Genomic DNA, 26,278 nt, shown 5'->3' on the forward strand with positions numbered 1-26,278 from the left:
CGGGTGGAAGAGCAACGGCTGAATGCAAACCCACACTTGCCTTTGAGAGAGGCAGCGTCACTCGTTCCTCAGGTGAGGTTCTCGTCACAGGGACGGTAGCAGTCTGTGTACAGAGAAGAGTGTGGGAATTCAGCGCACCATGGAAACATTTAACAAAGACATTCCAAGTGTATGGTTGAAATGTGATATGAAAAAAAGTGTGCTCTTCCAAACTCCATCCCGAATAAGGAGATGGAAAATGCTTAAATTAAGCAAGGTTAAAATGCCTGGGAAAGTGAGTGGTACTTGCACAGGTCCATGTATGTGCAAGTATCAGAGACAGAGAATTAAAGCCCCATCTACAATTCCATACATCTTATCTCAGAAGAGCATAAAATTTTGAATTTGAGCAAAATAATACTCATCACAAATAGATGAAAGTTTAATGAATTTTATATAATAAACATAAAAGATTGCATCTTAAAAAAGATCTGTAGCTATGTACAGCCGTATTGCACAAGTAAAGTGGCAATTACCCTGTCAAAAATTCATCAGTGCAAACCACAAGTAAGCCAGGGAAACTGCAATAAAAATGCTACATATGCTGGGTCCTATGAAACAAGTTAGTGATTAATCAGTACATGATCAGTGCTATGTTTGTACCTGATAAGGAGTTTTGCTACAGTAATGAGTGGTCTTGAAACCAGGATGCAAAAGTTTACTCTAAAAATCAAAGTAGAAAGTAGTTCTTTAAATAACTTGCAGGGGCTTCTTGTTTAAGAGGTAACAGCCATGTCCTGCACTATGTAAACTGAGGATAAGGTGTTTAATATCCCCAAATAGGGTTATTATTGAGTTACCGGGAAGCACTATCAAGTTATCGAACTGAAATCTACAGCATAATTTTTAATTCTGGCAACTGGCTGAAGCAATGAAGTGAGGCAGCCAGACTCAGGAGGAGCACAGGGAGGGTGAAATCTGAAGGCAGTGGAGAATGAGAAGGTGGGGGATTGGCACATTGTCTAGATCGTGAAAAAGTGATTAACTGAGACTACTGCACTTCAGTTTAATAATATGTTTGAATAAACTGCCCTTGACCCCTTGGGATGATAATGTTTTGCTTAGACCGATAAAGTTATTTGTAACAAAGTAATGCTTTGAGCTACAAAGAGATTCTGGATGTGGCTTTGGTGTTTGGCTGAGTTTGCATCTCCATATCATATTTTACTTCAAATCTCTGCCTCTATATACAGTGCTGAATCATTGAGTCCAGAAAGTTAAAAGTGGCCGAAATGGGGGATTAAATTGTGGATACAATTTTCAAGAGAGACTTTAGGTACACAGAAACCCAAGTCCCCTGCACTTTGTGAGACTTTGACTTAGGTACTTTACAGCCTCTTTTGAAAATGGGACTTAGGCTCCTAAGTCACTTAGGCACTTTTGAACATTTTACTCAGTAACTAAACGTTATTGATTGCACTGAATTAGAAGACAGTGCTCTAAACTGATCAATCACTAATTCCATATATACCAGTAAAAATTCATTAAAAACTTTACAGGAACTTAAATAAGCAGAAAATAAATATACAACATTTCTACAAGTTACAGCATTATGGAACAGTAGAGTGCATTAATTACACAGAAAAAAGAATCTACAGTATTTACCAAGTTCAATTCTAAAAAAGACTTAGAAAAACAGTAATTTACTTTATAAGCTGTACAAAACTTTACATGACATAGTAAGAAAAGAAACAAAACATTGCACACAGACATTTGGCTCAGATTATAAGAATAATATGATGCCCTAATCTAATAAATACTCAAATATTTACAATTATCGAAGGAGAAAAAGCATAATACCGTATCATACAAGTTTTGTAGGAAAAATTTGAATCTGGTTTCTCCACAACCAAAGAAAATTCTTCATGAAGTAGTTTTGGCAGGGTAGAGTATGGATTATATGGAATTAAAAGAAATTCATCCACTAACAATGTAGCAAAAGTATAACTGTTTTTAATGTTATGTTGAGATTTAAGAAACAAACTCAATAACCACCCACAAATCTAACCTGGGCAGAGAGGTTGCCAAGGCACAAAACCAGTTTTAAATTGTCAAAAACAATGGGATTAGTTTTAGTTATTTTTTTAAAATACATACTGTAAAAACATCTGCAGGAAACTTCCTGATAAACAAGAGTGCAGAGAAGTCCAAGTCACATGGTGCCAATATCTTGTTCTTTAATGTTCATATAATTCACAGAATTGTTTTTTAAATCATTTATTACGCTTATAGTAAGCTAGTCTGAAGCCATGGTGTGGTGGCAAACCTGTTGCACTACCATGCCAGAGGTAAATGTACAAAGAAAGCACCCAAGTCTCCAGGCACTGGGCCAGCAGAGCCTTATTAAGAGGTGGGATGGAGAGGGAGAAGATATGTTGTACTGATGCCAACTCTCCCAAGGGCACTATATTTAAAAGAACTGAAATAAAGTGCTCCACTTGTAGAAGCGTGTGTGTGCGCGCACGCCTGCGCCAATTGTAGAAGCGTGTGTGTGTGTGTGTGTGTGTGTGGTGGTGGGGGGTGCTGTAAACAGAAATGTCTTTGGTGTGTTCGGAAAGGTGCATAGCTCAATTCCAAATGTCAGAACTAGCTCTACTCTGTCATGACAACTAGTGGACAATGTGGCCTCAGGAGGGGGTTTCAAGACTCATACCTGAAACCACCTGATCAACTGTAACGTCGTTCCAAGACGTGGCTAGGGTCCAATTCTGTTCAAAAGAGGACTGCAACGTCTAGTGTTGGAAAATCTGATTTTTGTCTAAGCTATTTAATGGCTGTGTGACTCTGACATGTGAGGAATGTTCAAAATGGAACAAAAGTCATTGTCTCATAGGCCCCTCCAGTCTTATTCTCACTTCTAGCATCCGGTAGCAGTGAGAACTCTTTACTGACCATACATTTATACCCGCTCAATTCACTACATGTAGGATGTTCTGAATTCCCCTTTACGCCTACTGCTTTGGTATGATCCAAAACCATGCCGTTATGGAAGTGATTATCTGCCATCAGCACTACTGAATTACTGCTGGAAACTCCAGATACAATGTAAGTCACCAATATTGCTCTACAAAAAAACAAAAACCACCCACTGCTTTGATAATTGAGGCCAACTCCTAGGACAAAGGTTTAGCCTACAGAGCCAACATGTCCTCCAGATTCACTGCTCGCGGGGGTGGATTAATGCAACTGGGGAACAGAGCCATGTTTAGAGGAACCCTTCCACCTGCCCCAGAGGCACCAGGGGTCAGTGCAGAGAGTACATGTTATACAGATTTACTTGTCAAAACTAACAAAAAAAATACAATGGCACTCAGTATACGCTGATCAACATATTGCAACGTTTTGGAAGAAAAGCTATCATATTTTTCTATGGTGCTGGTGAAACCAGAAATAAAATGCGGCATTTTGAAGTAGATTGTAGCAAACAGAAACAAATTGAATCATGCAAGCTCTCTGCATCACATACAAAAGGAAGCCAGATTCTGAAGACAATTCTGAAGCCAGATTTGGGTAAATTCTGCATTAATACATTGCACCATCTGAAGGAACTGTGCGCTCCCCAAAGCACCTGTCATGCAGTTTCCCATGGTGTAAAGGTGAACTATAAAACCAATATTAAAATTCAGTTTAAACCTAGATCTGTGGTTACAGTGCCCACGCAACAGGCTCAGGGAGGCATTCAATATACACACTTAAAAATTAAAAATAAAGTTTTTCTTTCTGTGAAGTCCTCTTAGCACTTCTTGGGTCACTGAAGTTGTTACAGAATGCATCATTCTGTTATGTTCTAAATACCAGAAGTTTACAAGTCATGCAATCCATGGTATTTGTGGTTTCACAGAATGATGCCTTCTGGAATAACTTCAGTGAACTAAGAAGCAGTAAAGGGAGTTCTGTAGAAGGAAGATCTAATTGAAGAAAAGGTAAGTTAAAACTTTTTCTGTGCTGGATGCCTCCTGAAACTTAGTTAGCGAGTCACTCCAGTATAGGAACCTTGATTTAACTTAGTTCTGGTTTTGGTTAATCTTTAAACAAGTCACAGAATGTCTGATGTAGGAATACAATTTTAAGGGCACTCACTGTATTATTTTAAAAGATTATATGGACGTTTTGCTGGAACTTTCAAAATGGCCTAATTTTTGCTTCCCATGGATATTTAATTTATTCACTTGTGGGATTTTTTGAACCACCACAATCAATTCAAATATTGTACTGTTGCCCTCAAGACGGATGTAACTCAGTCAGCAGTCCACATGTTCAACTGTGCATCTCTCAGAATAGATCTTAAGTACAAAACCAGCTCTAGCAAAAATCCAACACATTAAAAAACCAGCAATACCAATTGGGTTTATCAACAGTCACAGTAAAATATTAAGTGAAGTTTAAAATAGTTTCTGAAGTTATGCAACCCTCCAACTTTAGGCAAAATTGCAGTGTTTCAGGAACTCTTTTACCCCACAAATATTTTATTGTTCTATTATCCCCAACCTTCAACATTCTATGTTATATAATACACAAATGTATCCAGACTCATTAGATATAAAGAACTTTTAGAAAGGCAACTTGGTATGGTTTTTGAAGCACAATACTTTCACAGTTAAGCGCAAATTTCAGGTCAACTTTGAGATTCCTGCTGGTAGGGTGGAAGAGGTGGAAGTTTCAGGGGGAGCGCGCCAGTTGCACTTCGCTGCAGTTTAAAATCAGTCAGCAGGAAGTATGCTGTTTGTGTGACACACATACAGTTGAATTTAGGGTGGCAGTAGAGATTTGCAGGGTAACTGAAGTTCTGATGCAAATCCTTCTACCATTCTTCAACTAGCTTCAATTCATGAGTTTGCCCCTTTTTGCATGAAAGGGGCTAGGAATGGAGGGAAAGCATGAATCTGACCCCTCCTTGCTGGGGGGGGGGGGGGGGGAGAATAACATCTGTACACAGTTATTTTATAACAAACTAAGGCAGCTCTGCAAGTTAGCTGGCTCAGTTAACTCCATTGCAGAATATATCAGAGATTAGTCTACAGGTTTCCAGAAAATGGAGTATGAAAATCATTCAATAATGTTTGATCATTTTCTTTCCAAATCAGTCTTTTAAAAGTTCAAGAAAAACCAGCGTAAACACCACTCTCACATAAAGTCCTGCTTCACAAAGCTTTTATATATCCATTTCCAAAATCCATCGTGACGTGTTCACAGTGAATTCCCATTTAAAAACCCTCTGTCTTCTGATAGCAGACAAAATGAGACAGTCTATGTGCATATTTTTCACAAACACGGAGTCCTACTGCTCCTCCCAATGTCTCGGATGTCCTTTAGGAAGAGGAGGATTTGTTAATTGCATATACAAGGTATGGAAAGGATACTCCTGCTGCTTGTTTTTCTGGATTCTGGTGATAACTGGACAATCTCAGAATGTCTGTACGTATCCATTACTGCAGTCTCCAAATGAGGCGGATGATATAACGTAACAGGCGCAAAACAATTTGGTGGTTTACTGCTGGATTATCCAAGAAACCCTGCAACAGAAAAGACGTTTATTTTTTCATTCCTGAAGTCTCCTTTCCAGAAGTACCTATGACCAGCTTACACACTAACCGATTGTGATAGAACAGCATTTCCCAAACTGTGTTCCGCGGAACACTGGTGTGCTGCACAATGTGAATAGGTGGTCCGTGAAAGAATCCTAATTAAGAAAAGGGTCTTTACATTTTTTTTAATTTTAAATTTGGCATATTTGAAGCATAGTTTACAACTCTTTTTGAATGACTATAATTTAACATAAAACTCTTATTCCGGTTATTGATAGATCTCGTATTGAATACCATGGCGCGGGATTTCCATATTATATTGCAACAAAACCCAAACATAGGAATAGACTTGATGCTGTGCCTGACATGAGGATTCAACTTTCCAGCATTATTCCTAATATTAAGCGAATTTGTGATAGAAAAATGCAGAAACACCAATCCCATTACATCCAAATGTGTATTTCTGTTTATAAAAATAGATTTTCCTAGTAAAAATCTAATTTGTTAGGTGTTTGTGTATATATAAAAACAGGTTTTTTTAAGTAGAACACTGTTTTTAATTTTGACTCTTGCACTTGATTTTTGTACTACTTTATACGCGCTTTCCAGTTAGAAATTGTTCGTTATTTTAAATTTGTATTTTTGCTTTGTTTTATAAAATAAAATAAAATAAATTTGAGCATAAATAACGCAATTTTTTTATTTGAAAACCAAACGACTACAAAATAATATATTATAAGTGTTCCGTAACAGGCTAAAAAGTGTTCCGTGGCCAAAAAAGTTTGGGAAATGCTGTGAAAGAACATTTTGAAATTAACAGAATGATGCTGGATAATACCAACAGCAAAGAGAATTTTTTTTTTTTTTTTTTTTTTAAAAGAGGAGCAAGCTAGGTCATTGTTTCCTTTGGTAATTCAATAAATTCTTCTCAAACCATTGTAGGGATTTCAAAAGCGAGTTAATCATGGTTTAATAGAGAACTCAAAGAGAACATTGAGGAGTTAACAAGATAATTGGGTATTTTTGTTTTAAAACTGTGGTCAGATATAACTTCCATTTTGTTAAGTGGGATATAGTGGAACATTAACTTTGCACCTGCTGTACCGACACCAGATGAAAGGGACTCCTCCTCACTATTTCAGAAACACAGTAAGAATGCATACATTCATTTAGAACAGTGGTCCCCAAACGGGGGGGCACAGAGGAAAGGGTGGGGTGCAGCAGGGCCTGGGGCAGCCCCCGGAGGGAGAGCCACACAGCCCTGCTCCAACAATGGCTCTCGGCCCCCAACCTCGCTCACGGCCCTGTTCCTGCTGGGGCGCTGACAGATTTCATTAAGGGTAAGGGGAACGCAACATAAAAAGTTTGTGGACCACTGATTTTAGAACCATAGCAACGATCATTATATTTAAACTTGGTACATGTTTAATACACTGAGTTGATTCTAAGATTGGCTATATATAAAACAATAGCATGTAATTTATGCAATTTGGTACAGATGAAAACAAAACAATTGGGAAAAACCAACAAGGTATTCTCAGAGTATAATTGTGCCATAGTCCAAATTGTTGACTCTGAAAAATGTTTCAGATTCCCAACGGGTAAAATCTGGTAGCTGTAATTTATTTAAGAAAACCAGTGATTTGGTGTAATTCATGCTAAGAAGCTAAATAAAGCTAAGGGCAATGTGCCAGAACTAATGAACCTCCAATTGTTCTCAAATGACTCCACCTGTGTAAACACTGTTTGGTCTATATAACATGTGAAGAGACATCTGAAAACAACTTTGCTCTTTTCAGCTGAAAGGGGAAAATGTAAAATGGGGGGGGGGGGGGATAAAAAACTGCATGTTTGTTATACAGTAGAACCTGAGAGTTACGAACAGGAACGGAGGTTGTTTGTAACTCTGAAATGTTTGTAACTCTGAACAAAACATTATGGTTGTTCTTTCAAAAGTTTACATTGACTTAATACAGCTTTGAAACTTAACTGTGCAGAAGAAAAATGTTGCTTTTCACCATCTTAATTTAAACGAAACAAGCACAGAAACAGTTTTCTTGTCAAATCTTTAAAAAAACACACACCCCTTTCCCTTGATGTTTTAGTAGTTTATGTTTAACACAGGACTGTGCTGATTTTTGTGTGTCTCTGCTGCTGCGCCTGATTGCGTACTTCTGGTTCAAACGAGCTGCATGGTTGACTGGCCAGTTTGTAATTCTGAGGTTCTACTGTGTTAGGTTTTGACTACATTGAACTATTGGCAAGTTTTACATGTGGCAAATCAGGCAAGTAAGCAGCTGATGGGACAGGAATGAAATAGCTGGCATGGAACACGAATACAAACACACACACACACAGCCCGATTTGTTTTTCGCTTCTATTACATATGACCACAATTTGGAAGACATTGTTCCAGGATGACTAAACATATATAAAAATAAAACACAAACCAACTCTCTCAATAAAATCAGATTAATTGCTTCATTGTTAGGAACTGAAAACTGTGCTAGTGATTTCCTTAATAATAATATCTGCACATGAAGCCAAAAATGCTGTGAAATGACAGGCACTGCCTTTTAAAATGAACACTTCCCCCTCTCTCTGCCTGACAGGCAGGGTAAGTAATTGTTTGGCTGGAAGCCTCCGGCCAGTTACATCAGCACTGGTTTGAGACAGGTTAATGGTAATTAGTCACACAAGGCAGTCAGCATCTCCCCATACAGAGAAGAAACTCCACAGCAGCTGGTGCAGTTTTCTCCAAGCTGCTACCCTGGCTCTTGAGAAGTTGCTTGCCATAATGGAATTGCGATAAGGCCAGGGCATTTCCTCTCTGTATCACCGTAACAAGCTGGGAGGAAATCAGTTTTCTGTATGCAATGCCTGCAGAGACACTGAACCACAGCATGCGTTTTTTATCTTTTACACACAGAATTGATTTTGCTCCAGTTTCAATATTGACTTGTCATAAGTTTACTGAAATAAACTTAAGGTTTTATTTTCAATTGGGGCAATAAATACAAGTGAGCTTTTTAACATCTGCTCAAAAGAAAGAGTAAGTTTCCTAGAGTACAGCCTAGTGAATTGACCCCTATGGAACAGGAAGTTGAATATCTGGACCGTTAACCAGAACTGGCAAATGCCAAACAGGGCTTGTGTTTGTCCGTTATTAACGGAGGATACGTTTGAAGTTTATCTGTAAAGGAAAAACTCTTAGATCTGTGTTCTTCCTCCTCCTCATGATTTATAAAGAAGGCTGTTGGTGAAACCTGCTTAACTCAGAGAGGAAATTAGTTTTGTTCAAACTGTCCAGTTTTGTTCTTTATTTGAGTGAAACAGATATCAAACTTAAACAAAAGTTGAATCTAACTATCTAGCTCCCCCCACCCCCAATACCATGTCTCAAAGTAAGGGCTGAAGAAGCTTTCAATCTACATTTCTGCGTCCTCAAGACATGAGCAAGACAAAAACCCAATTTTTGTAGTATTTCAAAGGCAAAACAAAACGTTTTCTAAAATAAGTCTGTAATGTGTAAAGATGTCATGAAATAAAATTTTAAAAAGGCACAAACCTATTTTATTTCCTTCTCTTCAGGCCACCCGTAAGGACAAGATTACATAAAGCCACAGGGATCATTTGTACTGCAACGATGGAGTCTCAGCTATGGGAGAGACCTTAGGCCTCTCTGTAGACAGGCCGAGGTGATGCATTCAGGTTCATTTGGTTAGTGGTGGCAGAAAACTTTTAGATGTAGGGATCACCCAACACTCCCTGCCAGAGGAAAAAACGGTTACTTACCTTCTGTAACTGTTGTTCTTCGAGATGTGTTGTTCACGTCCATTACACATTAGGTGTGCGCACGCTGCGTGCACGAACGTCGGAAACTTTTCCCTCAGCGGCTCCCGTCGGGCCTGCAGGGTCTCCCCTCCCGCCAGAGCGGCGCCCCGCTCTAGCGTATATATATCCCTACCGGCCCGACCCTCCCTCGGTTCCTTCTTGCCGGTGACTCCGACAGAGGGGAAGGAGGGTGGGAAGTGTAATGGACGTGAACAACACATCTCGAAGAACAACAGTTACAGAAGGTAAGTAACCGTTTTTTCTTCTTCGAGTGATTGTTCACGTCCATTACACATTAGGTGACTCACAAGCTTACCATTGGAGGAGGGTAGGAATCAAGGAATAACTGATTGAAGCACAGCCCTGCCGACAACCGCATCCTCTCTGGTCTGATGATGGATCGCGTAGTGGGCTGTGAACGTATGCACCGACGACCAGGTGGCTGCTTTGCAGATTTCCTGGAGCGGAACCTGTGCCAAGAAGGCCGTCGAGGACGCTTGGGCCCTAGTTGAGTGAGCCCTGATCTCCGGGGCTGGTACGTTGGCGAGCTCGTAGCACGTGCGTATGCAAAGCACAATCCATGCCGACAAGCGTTGCGTCGAAATAGGTTGGCCTCTCATTCGCTCCGCAACGGCAATAAACAGCTGAGTCGATTTGCGGAATGGCCTGGTGCGGTCTAGATAAAACGCCAAGGCCCGACGGACATCAAGGGTATGCAGGCTGCGGTGGCTTGGGTCCGTATGGGGCTTGGGGAAGAACACCGGTAAACAAATGTCCTGCCCCATATCAAAATGCGTGACCACTTTTGGAAGGAATTTAGGGTGCGGCCTCAGTTGCACCTTATCCTTATAAAAAACTGTGTAAGGAGGCTCCGAAGTGAGGGCTCTCAATTCCGATACCCTCCTAGCCGATGTGATGGCCACGAGAAACGCTACCTTCCATGAGAGGTGCAGGAGGGAGCAAGAGGCTAGGGGTTCAAAGGGCGGCCCCATGAGCTTAGTGAGGACCAGGTTGAGGTTCCACGCAGGGACCGGTGGGCGCGAGTAGGGAAACACCCTCTCCAACCCCTTGAGGAATCGGACTACTGTGGGGTTGGAGAACACCGAAACCCCCAACTCCCCAGGGTGGAACGCCGATATGGCAGCCAGATGCACCGTAATTGAGGCGGGGGCGAGCCCTTGATGCTTGAGGTGTAGCAAGTAGTCTAGAATTGATGGGATTGAGGCCTGCAGAGGCTGGATGTGGTGAGGCTCACACCAGTGGGAGAACCGTTTCCATTTGGCAAGGTAGGTCGCTCTTGTGGAGGGCTTTCTACTACCAAGGAGAACTTGCTGGACCTCTTGAGAGCACCCGTGCTCCATATCGTTTAGCCAGAGAGAAACCACGCCGCGAGATATAGCGACGGTAGGTTCGGGTGGAGTAGGTGACCTCGGTCTTGCGTGATGAGGTCGTGATGGAGGGGGAGGGTTATCGGAGTGGTGACGGACAGTTCCAACAGGGACGTGAACCAGTGCTGACGTGGCCACGCCGGGGCGATAAGGATGACTGTCGCCTTGTCCCTGCGGGTTTTGAGGAGGACCCTGTGGATGAGCGGGAATGGGGGGGAAGGCATACCTCAGGCTCCCGCCCCACGGGATTGCGAAGGCATCTGCCAATGAGCCCGGACTGCGGTTCTGGAATGAACAAAACTGGGGGCATTGGCTGTTGTCCTCGGTGGCGAAGAGATCCACCTGGGGAAATCCCCACCTCCGGAAGATTGAACGCAGGACGTCCTGCCTCAACATCCTCTCGTGCATGAGATAGGACCGGCTGAGGCGGTCCGCTAACCCGTTTTGGACCCCCGGGAGATATGTCGCTAGTAGGTGGACTGAATGGGCTATGCAGAAGTCCCAGAGGCGGAGTGCCTCGTGACAGAGGGGAGAGGACCGGGACCCGCCCTGCTTGTTTATGTAGAACATGGCGGTAGTGTTGTCCGTCAGAACCGACGCGCTGTGGCCTCTTATGGTAGCGTGAAAGGTCTGGCAGGCGAGGCGAACCGAACCGCCCTTAGCTCCTTCAGGTTGATATGAAGCAACTTTTCTTCCCTGGACCACAAGCCCTGAGTGCGCAGGTCCCCCAGGTGCGCCCCCCAACCCAGGTCCGACGCGTGTTACTAACGTCAGAACGGGCTGCGGGGCGGCGAAAGGGACCCCCGCGCAAACCTGCTGCCGATCGAGCCACCAACGGAGGGCGTTCGACACCCGAGCCGGGATCGTCACGACCAGGTCTAAGGGGTCTCTGTTGGGGCGATATGCTTGGGCCAGCCACAACTGCAGCGGCCTGAGTCTGAGGCGGGCGTGTCCGACTACGTGGGTGCAGGCCGCCATGTGCCCCAAGAGTTGTAAGCAACATCTGGCCGTGGTTGTGGGGAATTGCTGGATGGAGCTCACGGCCTTCTGAATGGCCAGGAACCTCGATACGGGAAGACTCGCCCGTGCCGCCACTGAGTCCAGGACTGCCCCTATGAAGTCCAGCCTCTGTGTGGGGACCAGTGATGACTTGGGTACATTGACCAGTAGACCGAGTTCGTGGAACACCTGTAGCGTCAATGCCACATGGGAGCGAACCTCGGCCTCCGACCGGCCCGCTAGGAGCCAGTCGTCCAAGTATGGGTAGACGCGCATCCTTCTTTTTCGAAGAAAAGCTGCTACCACGGACATGCATTTCGTGAATACGCGCGGGGCTGTTGCCAGGCCGAAGGGCAAAACTGTAAATTGGAAATGGCGCTGGTTGATAGTGAAGCGTAGGAACCGCCGGTGGGCCGGGCGGATGGCGATGTGAAAGTAGGCATCTTTCATATCGAGGGCAGCGTACCAATCCCCCGGATCCAGGGATGGAATGATGGTACCAAGGGAGACCATACGGAAACGTGGTTTGAGCAAGTATTTGTTTAGCTTGCGTAGGTCCAGAATAGGACGGAGGCCCCCTTTCGCTTTGGGAATGAGGAAGTATCTTGAATAGAACCCTTTCCCCTTGAGGTCCGGAGGAACCTCTTCCACCGCTCCTACTGTGAGGAGGGTCTGCACCTCCTGCAAGAGGAGTTGCTCGTGAGAGGGGTCCCTGAAGAGGGACGGGGGTGGTGGGTGGGAGGAAGGGGGCGAGGAGAACTGAAGGGTGTAGCCTGCCTCTACCGTGCGTAGGACCCAGCGGTCCGATGTGATACGTGACCAAGCACGGTAAAAGTGGGACAGGCGGTCCCTGAAACACAGGGGGGGATCCGGAATAGAGGTTGGTACACTGTCCTCGATCGCAGCTTCAAAACCCTTGTTTGTTTCCCGGCTGCGGTTTGTTTTGGCCCTGATTTTGGCCTTGGTTAGGCGTGTTGTTGCGTCTACGCCTGTTATCCCTGCCCCTCCTGCGGTACGGTTCCTGTCTAGGACGAGGGTGGTACTGCCTCTGCGGAGGTTGGGGCTTGAAGGGCTTCCTCTGCGTCACTGGGGTGTGCATCCCCAACAACTTGAGGGTAGCTCGAGAGTCATTGAGGCTATGTAGTCTGGCGTCCGTTTGGTCCGAAAACAAGCCTGAACCCTCGAACGGAAGGTCTTGGAGGGTGTTTTGCACCTCTGGGGGAAGGCCGGAAGCCTGCAGCCATGCCGAGCGTCTCATTACCACTCCTGACGTGACTGTCCTAGCGGCTGCGTCAGCGGAGTCAAGTGAGGCCTGTAAGGAGGTTTTGGCTACCGCCTTCCCTTCATCTACTATGGCCGCAAACTCGGGTTGCGAGCCCTGAGGCAAGGCTTCCTTGAACTTGGACACCGATGCCCAGGAGTTGAAATTGTGCCTGTTCAGGATCGCTTGTTGGTTCGCGATCCGCAGCTGGAGGCCTCCGGACGAGTAGACCTTTCTCCCAAATAAGTCCAAGCGTTTTGCCTCCTTGGCCTTGGGGGCCGGGGCCTGTTGGCCATGTCGCTCCCGTTCGTTGACCGCGGAGACGACCAGCGAACATGGGGTTGGATGGGAGAATAGGAAATCAAACCCCTTGGATGGGGCGAAGTATTTCCTCTCTACGCCCTTTGCAGTAGGCGCCGTGGAGGCTGGTGTTTGCCATACAGTCTTATAATTAGATTGGACCGTTTTTATGAGCGGGAGCGCGATCCTGGAGGGGCCCTCCGGGCTTAGAATGTCGACCATAGGGTCTTCCTGCTCGACAGTTTCCTCTGCCTGCAACCCCAAATTGAGGGCTACTCGGCGGAGCAGGTCCTGGTGTGCCCGATGGTCAATCGGGGGAGGACCGGACACTGTTGTGCCCGCCACGGCTTCGTCTGGTGAGGAGGAGGTGGTCATGGCCTTTTGTGCGTCCTCTTCCTCCTGCAACTCCTCATCAGCAGGGTGCTCCTCCGGAGTGCGTTCCCTGACGTGGGCCTGGGACAGTGCCGGGCTCGGTGCCGAGTCAGCCCTTTCCCTTTCTGGCGGCCTGGAGACCGTGGCCTCTTTGCGGGAGGGTGGGCGCCACCGTGGGGAGCGGGACCGGTGTCCTGAGGGGCCCGATCTCGAGGTCCTGGACGGGGGGCCTTGTTGGTGGTAGGCCCAAGGAGTCCAGAATGGCCATTGCCCTGGGTGGCCCCACTGTGGTTGCCAAGAGGCTTCGTGCTCCCTACTGGCCTGCGCTCTGTGGGCATATTTGCTGGAATGGCCCGAGTCCACCTCCGAAACTATGGACGGTGATCTAGAGGGCCACGGCGGTGCCGTGGGGCGGTGCCGGTCCGGGGTCGGAGAGCGGTGCCTTCGTGACCGGGACCGGGAGTAGCGCCGTGCCGATCTGGACCTGGATCGGTACCGGTGGCCCCGGGACCGGGAACGGCTGCGGGAGGACGGTCTCCGGGATCGCGCAACCGAAACGTCCCGGTGTCTGCTCGAGCAGGGCTGCTGGGCCGGTGCCTCGCGCCTGTTGGGGCCCGATGGTTGTGCGGCCCGCTGCGCGGAGGGAAGCCGGGAGTCCACCGAGGCGGAGCTCGACCGGGATCGGCGCCGCGAACAGTGCCGAGATGGCGACCGTGATGGGCGCATCATCGCCGGCTTGCCTTTGGATGGCAGTCTCGGCGGAATGTCCTTAGCGCGGAGGGTGCCTTCAGCGGACAATTCAATGAGGTCCTTTGCTGCCTCAAATGTGTCCGGGGTGGAGGGCTGTTCCAACAGTTCCTCCAGCCCTTCCTCCTCACTCGACGCGCCTATCCCGGGGCTCGACGGGCCTTTCGGCGTCGGAGCCACTGGCACCGCGATCTGTGCTGGGACCACAACGGCCTTAGTGGCACGTGCGGTCTTCGCGGTCACCAGGGATAACTGTACCGTTGGCCTCTTCTGCCAACCCCAATGTTAGAAAATAAGTTCCAACACCAACAGCAGAAACAAGAGACACCCCCCGGAATACAAGTAAATTGTAGTGGACTGCAGAATAATTAAAGTGTATCAAGTAATAAGGCTGAGTAAGATGAAAATATTGTGAATAAAGAAAGTTATAATTCAGTCAAGGGAAACGTGTGTAAGCAAAGAAGAAACACCTGCTAGCTATGAGCACATCCCACAGAGAGGAGAAACAGGTGACCCTCTTCTCTTTAACCAGTTTACCTTGGACAGATAACTACAGAAGCCACTACCAGCGAACCAGTGAGCTGTTTTAGGAGAGAACTCACTCCAATGGCTCTCTCAGTTGGCTAATATTGCTATAGGGTAAGGTTTCTAACATTAAACCCAAATAGGAATGGCCAAAATGCAGACATTTTACCGAAAACCTTTATCAGGGTGCGGGAGATCACCTAATGCAGTTTTAACTTGAAATGACATTGGGGGAGGGAGTTCCACAGACTTAAAAGTTAGTTGGATGCAAAGGAAGGGGTGGTGGTGGTGTTTCTACATCTTAATCCCAAAGAAGGTGGCAGGGGCTGGAGAAGGAAGGGAACCATAGGGGATTGGCATGTTCAAGAGAATAAGAATGATGGAGAAGAGACTGGTAGCAGAGGGACTGTGATGGATGGGGTGAGGTCAGAGGCAGTAACCCAGCAGTGAAAGGGTTCAATCCCACTTACATGCGTATAGACTATCAGCATAACTAACCAGAATAATATTAACCCTTAGAAAATGCAGTTTTCCAAGGATTCACTTCCCCACCTTAATCTAACTGACATGAAAGAATTATCCAGGCAAGAGTCTGAAATTTCATTCCACTTATGCCAAAATACCCAAATGAAAACAATCCACAGGAGTTCAATCCAGGGAAGCGGGTGTGTAGGAAACAAACACAGACCTTGATAGCAAGCTGCTCCTTCAAAGCCCTGTTGTGAGTGCCCGTTGTTACGCTTAGCTATGCATTCTGCTCAGTTTCCATCTCCACATCCACCATTGGTAACTGTATTCACAGAGACTGCTAAGCTCTGGCACTCTCTCAGATGGGCTACAAGCAATGTATGACCTTACAGACCACATGAGCAGCAATACCTAGGCACAGAAACAGTGGCTGCTCTAAGAGGATTCCTAACGAGGGAAGTGACCTGTCATTTTTTTAAAAGTTATTATGCCAACGCCTTTCATTCCTTGTTCTTTTCTTTAACATGCAGTCATTTGCAGCTGGTCAAATCACAATATTTTGCTCTCCTAGGCTAAGCAAAGTAACATGCTGGCAAACAGAACATCACGCTGAAGCTGACATCATTGCAGGATTCCCAACCTCTGTTCATGAGCTCATTCAACAGAACGTTTAGGGTGGCAGATAGCCAACTATTGGGGGGAGGGGCTGAGGGAGAAAAGTTAAGGATATAGAAAGAAAAACATCAGGAAAATGGATAGTCAGAAATTTAAGCACAGGCCTGTAGCCAAGAGGAGGCATTGGGAGGGGTTTCCCTCCTACTGGGTCGAGTCATATTAACAGCAATGATCAGGTCATACTGAAGTGACCCTGCTGGCTCATCACTGGATACTTCCTCCCACCCCAGATGAGATGGTGGAAATGGAACTAACCAGCAGAGGCCACTGTGTTATCCAGTCCAACATCAGCTAGTGCAGAGCTCCAAAATCCCTAGAGACCAGGAAAAAGGAGGTACAATCCTGATCTCAGAAGCAATCAGACTTGGGTGGGAAGCCCCAACTTGTGCAAGAGCAGGAACAGCAGGCTGGAAGCAGTGGCAAGACCAGACAGCCTGAGAGCTGGGAATGAAAAGCTGAGAGACACACAAGGAAGCAGCAGGTTGCAAGTGGAGGCATGGGAGTGGACAGCATGGCTGGGCCCCAAGGAGATATGGACAGGAGGACAGAACGCTGGCTGGGGAATGGTATTTAATCCTGAGGGCCCCATTACCTTTTATACCCTTCTGTTGGGCTACCCTTAGCGCTTGAGTCTGTTGGGTTGATCTTTTACAGAATCTGTTGACATCACTGTCCTAAACTATTAGCCTATTTCTAAGGTTAAAATAATCAGGCTAAATACAGTAAGAAAGGGCAGGGGGAGGGGCATAAGACTACTTTTAAAAAGTCCAGTCCAGGACATGGTTAAGGGATTGGTAATAAATGCACAGACTTGGCATAGCTATGCTCTATTCTGATTCTATTCTACACTGGATGCTCGCATCTGCTTTGTACTGTCACTGACTTTCCACCTGGCACCCTGAGCTCATGTGACTCACCTTGTGGGAACCCTTATGTCTTTACATCGTGAGCAGTACAGGACCTAACAAAGATGAGATGAGTCATAACTATTTCTTTTGAAGCAACTAGGGTTTAATACTATCCTCTTTCCATGGAATTCTGAATTGCTTCGATCGCAAGCCATGATAGAAAAGAGTGCGCGACACACACAAGTGTATTCGCCAGATCTCAGCTGTAGTAATAATGTGAATTTTAGTGTAGACTGCTGGTCTCCTTGCATACGCTACCTAAGGCAGAACAACTGCATCATTCACAAAAACAAGAGCAGGGCAACAGCAGTGAAGAGACAGACAATTTACTTCAGGAGAGGAGTTATTTGTTCTAAAACGGTCATGTAGAGCCAAAACAATCTTAATAGCCAGGCACAACCACCTAAAAAAGTGAAGACTTATTCTGAACAGAAACATAAGCTTCAATACCTTTCTCTCTCTGTGCTGTACTCTTGTAAAATGAGAAGATACACTTTATATTTAGTGCAGGAAATTCATGTCTGCACATGCCCTGGAGAATAGCAGAAATTATGCCCTTGACACAAAGATGAGATGTTTTTCTCGTGGCTCTATCTAGTCGTATGACATAATGAATAGTCATTACATTTACATAGTTTCCAACCTAGAGTGCAAGAGGAGATTTCCCCCCTTGCCCCGCTGACACTGAAATAATAGAGTCGGACTCTCTAGTCCATCTACTTATCCCCGTGCCACAAGATTAGCACCTTCAGAACTCTGGTGGCCAAATGCAGCCAGACAAGAATGCCCATTGCAACGGACTGAACAGCAGGATTTGCAGGCCTGCAGCCTGCCTGCCCGCCAGGTCTATTCTCCTCCACTTTGTGATAGATGTCCAACAGACTACACGGTCAGAAGAAATGCTGCACTGAGCCTCTAGCTGAGCAACTTCACGCAGTTCAGCAGCAGATTAGGCAGACAGAAAAACCAGGGTTTAAGACAAAAGGAGAGACATGCAGATTTATAATACAGGTCTGAGTACATGGGAGACGACAAACAAGCCAGAAAGAGCACCTCCTGTCAGCCAGAGCATTTCACAGGCAGGGATTTACTACAGGATTCCACTGACTAAGGTCCGGTCTACACTAGATACTTTTGCCTATAGAACAGTGTCAGTTAGGATGGGGATTGTTTTTTTTGGTGCATAACATTTCTGTGCTGGCAAAGCCCTGGGGTAGACGCAGTTATCATAAAAGTGCTTTCGCTAGCAAAGCTTTATTTTGCCCACCAACCCATTATAAACTATACCAGCAAAAAGTATTGTTTTGCCTGTATCAGCTGCATCTACACTAGCAGGGTTTGCCAGTACCGGTAGAGCTGGTCTCAGCAGCCAGCATCCCAATTCCAATCACTCAAATAAGGGAGGTTATCTTCAAGCACCAACACTGTGGAGATGTACAGCTCTTTACCCATTCATTGTCCAAGTGTTTGGTCACTACTGATTTAAGGAACCTCTAAAAGTAGGGCCAAAATTTAGTTTTGATATTTTAAGTTTAAAAGAAATAAGAAAATTCTTCTCCAAGGCTGGAGATGAGAAGGCAGCAGCATTGTGCTTGCAAAGCAGAAAGTGAAACTGACCAGAGTAGTTTCACCCTTCAAGCGGACTGAAGTGCAAACAAGGAACAGCTCAAATGGCAATTAGATTTCTAGAATTCTTTCACTTTTAATACTATAAGGCATTACCTGTAGTTACAGGTAGGAATGGTTTTAAAATACAAATTTTCAACTTGGGATGCGGGGTCCAGGGCGGTCTGAGAGGTCAGGGGCAGGAAGAGGTGGGGTGGAGTGGGGGCAGGGCCTGGGCCCTACACCCTCCTAGGGGCAGCCCTCGGTACAACTCCCAGTTGCCTTATACCAGTGGCTCTCAACCTTTCCAGATTACTCTCTCTCTTTCAGGAACCTGATTTATCTTCCCTACCCCCAAGGTACAACTCACTTAAGATCTATTTGCTTATAAAATCAGACATAAAAATACAAGTGTCACTGCACATTATTACTGAAAAATTGCTGACCTTCTCAAATAAATCAATTGGAATATAAATATCATACTTACATTTCAGTGTCCAGTCTATCGAGCAGTATAAACAAAGCATCGTCTGTATGAAATTTTAGTTTGTATTGACTTAGCTAATGCTTTTTATGTTGCGTGTTGTAAACTAGGCAAATCTTTAGATGAGTTGATTTCCCCCCTGGAAGCCGTATGACAAACCTCAGGGGTATGCGTACCCCTGGCTGAGAACCACATGCGTTCTCTCTCTCTCTCTCCTGGAATCAGTACTCTCAAGAAAAACATACCACACAAGGCCCCTTCGTATTTTTAGCCCCTTGGGGTAGGGATCAGCTTTTTGTTCTGTGTTTGTACAGTGCTGAACACAGTGTGGCCCCAAGCACTACAAACTGTTATTTTAATTTCCAGCAGGATAACAGGTGCCTCTTTAGCAGGGTACCTGACAGCAATCACACACACACACACACACACACACACACACAATTACCTCCTTTCAGTGAAACTAACAGAACCTCACCAACAGCCCCCCACAAAACCCAGGACAGAACTCCCTACCCCCGCTCCCCACCTCAGTCCATTCAGGCCCCAGTACACAGAGAAGCTTCCCATAGCATACTGAGGCTATGTCTACACTTGCAGGAATGTTTGCGCTGTCAGTTTCACCGGTATAGGGAACTGGTAAAATAAAAGTGATGGTTTGTGTACTCACTCACTTCCACAGGAGTCAGATTGTGATCACATCTGCAGCACTTCCATTGCTGAGCACTGAAGGCAGCTATCCCACAGTGCAGCTCTCTCCATTTTGAGGATAGGTCTTGAGGGAAGGGGGAGGGGAGTGATCACGGGGCATGCTGGGTCCCTGCCCAGCCTCCTGTCCCCAAACACCGATCAGCTCCAGTAGCTCAGCATTGCTCCAAGCAGGGGATCGTTTGCTCCCGGGAGCAGCCATTGTCACCTGGCCAGATAAGTGAGCACTTGCCAAGAAACCCGGAAGGGGAGTTTCAAAGTTCCCTGGGGTTTACAGAGGAGGGGTGGACCTCTGTTTACCTGGCGTCAGAGCAGCAGAGCTGCTGGCCAGAGTGGTCACCTAGGCACTATGGGATATCTTGCGGAGGCTAAAAGCTCTGTAAAACAGGAAGAATGTGTCTTCACTTGCACATCACCACAAAAGGATCAGCGTTAAGAGCTGTATGGCTCTTGTGGAGGTGGTTTCCTGTTTGCGGTGAAACTTCTGAATTTCACTGCAAAAAGTCATTGGCCAAGTGTAGACGCTCCCACGGTTTTTGTGCAAGAAAGGGACTTTTTGCGCTTTAAATGGTGAGTGTAGACATGCCCTGAAGGTCAGCACATCCAGACTGTTCTCTGACAGGGGTGGGGGGATGAGGTTTGGGGAGAGCCAGTTCCAATGAGAACACAAACTGCTTGCCTTTCACTGCAGCACATCAAACTCAACGAAACATGGACTAGGACTCTGAACATTCACCAGAGGACTAAACCTATTAGCTAGGAGCAAAATACCAAACACATCCCACTTGACCTCACCCAGAGAAGTTCATGGTTTCCCAGCAGGGTTCAGTCTTCCATATGATCTTGGCTAGCGGTTCTCTGGTGGTCCCCCCACCCCGCCAGCTACGAAGTATAAAAGAATAGCTTGAAATGAAGCTATGGACAGAGGGTAAGGAGGAAACAAATGGATTACATGGTACATTTGAAGCTCCAGCCGGGGATAACTCTCCCCGACATGCCTATCTACTTAGAAGGGGAACGCCTCGCTTCTCTTCCTCCCCCCAACTCTCTCCTCACAGAAGGGGGCACATTCACTTTTACTGCCCTTCCCCAACCAAGCAAAGCAAGACAGTGATCTCACCCACCCATCCATCACCCAACAGGTTGGGGGGGGGAGGGAGGGGGGGTCCTGCACTTTGCTTCTCCACTCTGCAGCATACTGACAGATGGCAATCACAGTCAGTGGACAAAAGGGACTATACACGTACAGTCAATGTGAACAGCATTTTGCCTAACAGAAAATACAAGGAATAAAGTGCTGAGCCACTGTGCATTGCTGCACTCACCTGTCTGACCATTTACACTTCTGAGTGCTATTTTTGCACTGATCGTTCACTCAGTTCCCTTTCTAACCTCACTACATAACTTCATACTTTTTGCATCATTACGGATGTTTAATATCCCTCAATTTTATACAAAATAAAAACATTCGATCATCCCTCCAAAACAATTCAATGACAAATTAAACTGCAGTCGAAATCTGTGGTATTGCCATGTCTGGTGATGGAGTTTTGTCGTTCCCCCAGCAACAAAAAAAGCACACAGATTTTTTTTTATTTGAGAGCCAATATTGCAATCAGCCCTGTTCAATGGTTATTGTCAATATCAGACCCATTTGCTATGGTATTAGAACATATATATAAAACTTTTAAATCTATAAAACATTCTATGCTGGCTTTCAACTGGCAATGGAGACTGAGTTGAGCACTTTATGCACAAGCCTCATGTTTAAGTTGTAATTTCCCAGATACTCCTCCTTAAAGAAAACAAAGGGCTTAATGACTCAACCACTGAAAAACAATTACATTTCTTCCTACAGTAACAAAAAAGGCTGCAACATGCAAAACAACAACTGTGGCAATATTTAGGAGGAGATAGTCCACTGATGTCAGCGCCAATAAGTTTAGGGAACTATGAGCAAACACATTATTCATGTGCTCTGAAAGCCCCCAATTTGATGAGACGCAGCACTAAAGTTTATGCAGAGTGCACCACACGCCATCTCCAAGGCTCATACAGACCACACTTTAAATAAAGAATTATAGAAATGAAAACATGAACCAATTTTACTCATCTCCATTTTAAAATGGACCAAGAAAAATTACTAGTAACTACACTCACACAAACCTGAAGAGCTCTGTGTAGTTTGCAAGCTTGTCTCTTTCATCAACAAAAGCTGGTTCAATTACCTCACCCACCTCGTCTCTAAAATCTGAGGACCAGCATGAATACAACACTGCATACACCCACACATCACACAAAAGTTTACAACTAGTGTCTTAAATTTCCTTTAACTTGTATAAAGCATTAAAGTTGGCAACTGTAAGGAACTGACAAGGAGGAAAACAAAACATAAGTTTTAAAAGTAGTATCTTAAGACAGAAGTAGTATCTAGGCCTTGAAAACAAAAAAGTGCATGAGAATCAACAGCTGCAGAGTGAATATAACTAGACTCTAGTCTCTTCTATGCTCTGAAAACTCCTGTTCACTGGTGAGGGTTGTTAAAATGGGAATTTTGGCCTTGCCTATAAATTTTCCTTCTAGAAAGGGCTACACCACTTTGGCTTCTAGGTTGCTCCTCCTCCGTTGCTATAGCAGATCTCTGTATCTCTTCAGTTAGCAACCCACCTTTGCTAAACAGTCAACTTCCCTTGCAGGGAGCAATCTCCTAATCATAATCTAAAATGAGAACAATGCAGAAAATAGGATTTCAGGCTGCTTACAGGTAAGATCAGATTGTCCTTTATGACTGGAAGCCTCTAGCACTCTAAAAACTAGACACCATCTAGCAATACCCAATGCCAAGACCAAGCTAACCGGAGGCATAGACAGAGGATCCCTGCACGACAGCACTCAAGACCCTGTGCTTGAAAGTTGGATGTGAGGAAGTTCTGACATCCACACAAGAATGGCGTATGAAGATTTGTATGCATTACCAAAAGATCATTCTCTATGAGGCAGATTTACTCTGTGCTCAGGTGGTGTTCTCGATACAAGGAGTGAGCTCTAATGCCTACGAGGCATGGGAGACTCCTCTGCACATGATTCCTTAATACATATGGAAATCCACCTAGGATGGTGACATACTGCCTTTTTCTGTGACCCCAAACTCCTTGATTCTATGTAGGTATAGCTTAAATCACTAGGGGAACATCAAACCCTTTCCTTATCTGATGCCAGCTAAGGACTGAAGGAAAGGAGACTGATTAATAATGGGGAATCAAAAACTGAGAACCCATCAGATACTTTATCGCTGTGGAAACCAGAGAGGTAGTGGCAGGAGAGGGCTGCCAGCTCACCTGCTCTCCACGCACAGGTAAGAGCCCCTAGAAAAACCACTTGTGCTGAGAACCAAAATGAAAATGCAGAGGCCAGAGGTTCCTAGTGAAAAATACAGCATTGAGATGCCAAGGAGGGACAACCTATGCAGACTTTACCAAATCAGTTCTGCTAACCTGAAAATTCTGGTCACTAAGGGTCTCTACCCATGGCTGGCCCGTGTCAGCAGACTGGGCTTGGGCTATAAAACTGCAGTGTAGACAGTCCGGCAGCCCAAGCCCGAGTTAGCTGAGAAAGGCCAGCTACAAGTGTTTAACTGCAGTGTAGAGATACCCTAAGGGGCAGAATCCAGCAACATGAGCCCTAGGATCACAGATTGCTGAAACATGCCTTCTCTGCATGCTGAGACTTTTCGGCTTGGGATTCTGTTGACAGGCAAAGGAGATGCACTTCAATCCTCCCCCAGATTGAGCAACGTGAGGATGGCTGTCCTGTTCAGGGACTGCGCACTATAACGAATGCCTTAGCGACTCACCAGTCTACCTGTACATCTCCTGTACAGCCTGCTAGCTGCATGGCTGCTAAGTTCTGACATCCTTCTCCACCCCTTCTAAGAGAACCCTCTCCTCTCTGGCTGAAGTTCTCCCCTTTAGTTACAGATCAGAGGTTACCACAGCAGAGTCAGTCAGATACCATGTCCTTGAACTGGAACAAGGCTAGGCTCGCTGCTCAGAAGTCAAGGACCTTGATGTGGTCCTGTCTGGGCCACATTTCCTGGGCGTTTCTGGATAGGAGAGCTGCTCCCCAGCTTGAGACTGACGTCGGTGGTGAGGATGTGACTCTTGCAAGGGCATACCTTTCAATAAATTCCCTGGAGAGCTGCCACCACCAAGAGGACTTCTGAGAAGAACAGACACATGAAGCTCTGCTGAGTGGAGGAGAACTGAGTTAGGGAAGTTCACAGGAGAACCTTCTGGCCTTTGGCAACAGTTCTGAGAGCCAGGTCATGACTTCCATTAACTGGATCTGCATCTCCCTGAGCCTGATGACGATATCCAAAGGAGCCCCCAGATGAGCCCGCTTTTGTTTTGGTTTATCAAGTCTGTCTTGTTGAGACAGAGGAAACACTACTGCTAGAACTGCTAACAAAGCTAACTCACTCATTAAAAGCCCCAAGCTGCCAATTATCCAGGTAAAGAATGGGGAGATGTCGTAATGGATAGCTGCAGGCACCACCATCATGATCTCTGAACAACCTCTCAGTGCTAGTGTTAGGCCAAAGAGAAAAATGGAACACAGAAGATGCTGAGGATCTGTTGCAAATTGCAGGAATCCTTGATGAGCACTGAGGAAGTCTCCTAAGGTCAAACAGCAGCTGTGATGGACCAAGTGCTTTCTGTTTTGAGTGAACGTAGATGACAGAAGAATTGAGCCGCTTGCGATCTAACACTAATTGTGCCCCTACTGACCACGGAGAGCCTGTATACAATAGAAAGGAGTAAATTCCTAAAAATGTAGCTGGTATTTTGGAATGAGCTGGATTGTTTGGATCTCCAGCAAGTGCTGCAAAAAGCCCTGGTCATGGCTGTCCTTTCATCCTGATGGAAGGAGAAGGTACAAATCTACTAATCAACGGGGAAGAAAGAACTCCACTGAGTACCCTGCAGATGACTGGTAACACCTATTTTATTCTCTGTAGTAAAGGCTCCCACATAAAAGAAAAGAAAAGGCAGGAAATTTACTACTTGCTCTTGGAATAAATGGTCAGTTTTAAGAATGGAGAGAGGTAACTAGTGGTGTCCCCCAGGGGTCTGTACTGGGACCGGTCCTATTCAACATATTCATAGACGATCTGGAAAAAGGGGTAAACAGTGAGGTGGCAAAATTTGCAGATGATACAAAACTAGTCAAGATTGTTAAGTCCCAGGAAGACTGCGAAGAGTTACAAAAGGACTTCTCAAAACTGGGTGACTGGGCAACAAAATGGCTGATGAAATTCAATGTTGATAAATGCAAAGTGATGCACATTGGAAAACAATCTCAACTATACATATAAAATGATGGGGTCTAAGTTAGCGGTTACCACTCAAGAAAGATGTTGGAGTCATCGTGGATAGTTCTCTGAAAACATCCACTCAATGTGCAGCGGCAGTCAAAAAAGCGAACAGAATGTTGGGAGTCCTTAAGAAAGGGATAGCTAATAAGACAGAAAATATTATATTGCCTTTCTATAAATCCATGGTACACTCACATCTTGAATACTGCCATTTCATAGATTTGGGGAGGGAATGCTTTATTGATTTTTCACTCCTTTTACCTCAGAATTGGTAATTTTTTCAAACCTTGGATAAAAGCACATCTTAAAATTTGTGATATAACGACCAAACATCTCAATCTCTAAAAGCAGAGTGATCACAGCCATCTCCGTTACCACTTGCAGGTGAATGAGGAAAACAGCAGCAGATTAATTTCAGCGTTAACCAACTGAAGGAATAATTTGAACTACAAGTACTAACTGTTTATTTAGAATTTAACTAACCAATTTAAACTAACCATTCAGGAAAGAGGCCAGAGCATTACTGTGGTCAGCTTAAGAAAAGACACGTGCCCATGGTACAGCAACAGTCAAAAGAACAAACCGATTGTTAGGATGTATAAAAAAAATGGGACTGAAAATGAACATTATATAAATTAATTATATAAATCTTCAGTACCTGCCACAACCTTTTTATTTCAATTCTGATTTTCTCTTGAACAGACTGCCAATGGGTATTAAAATGTGCTCAAGTCTATTAAAATCTTGTGACTTCACACACATTTGAACACAAGCCCCTCTAGGAGAAAAACTTTTGCAATAACCCAAACAATGTACTGCTGTTTCTTCAAAATGCAGTTAGCACATGATTGAGAATGGGTCTAGTTGAAATACCACAGGATAATTATACTATCTTTACACAGAGCAATAACACTATCCATTACCCTCTAGAAGCCCTATGGATTAATAAGTGTTTTATCTTTGGTGTCAGGTGACTTGTCAAACTGTTACCATGTTCAACTTATTACACAAAGAGATTCAACCAGGGTGGATAAAAAAAATTTAAATAAAAAACCCATTTTTTAAATCA

General features: G+C 45.1%; 1 protein-coding gene across 1 annotated transcript in view; it reads right to left on the reverse strand.

The window, feature by feature from the left end:
• Positions 1-5,465: 5,465 nt before the first annotated feature.
• BCL2L11 (BCL2 like 11) overlaps positions 5,466-26,278 on the reverse strand; it is a 47,113-nt gene continuing 26,300 nt past the window's right edge. Inside the window, exon 3 of the mRNA XM_065401839.1 lies at positions 5,466-5,552. Within this exon, the coding sequence (XP_065257911.1) occupies positions 5,466-5,552 (87 nt within the window). The remainder of the gene's footprint in view (positions 5,553-26,278) is intronic.

This window comes from Emys orbicularis, chromosome 3 (genome assembly GCF_028017835.1).
Source record: "Emys orbicularis isolate rEmyOrb1 chromosome 3, rEmyOrb1.hap1, whole genome shotgun sequence".
Taxonomy (NCBI): Eukaryota; Metazoa; Chordata; order Testudines; family Emydidae; genus Emys; species Emys orbicularis.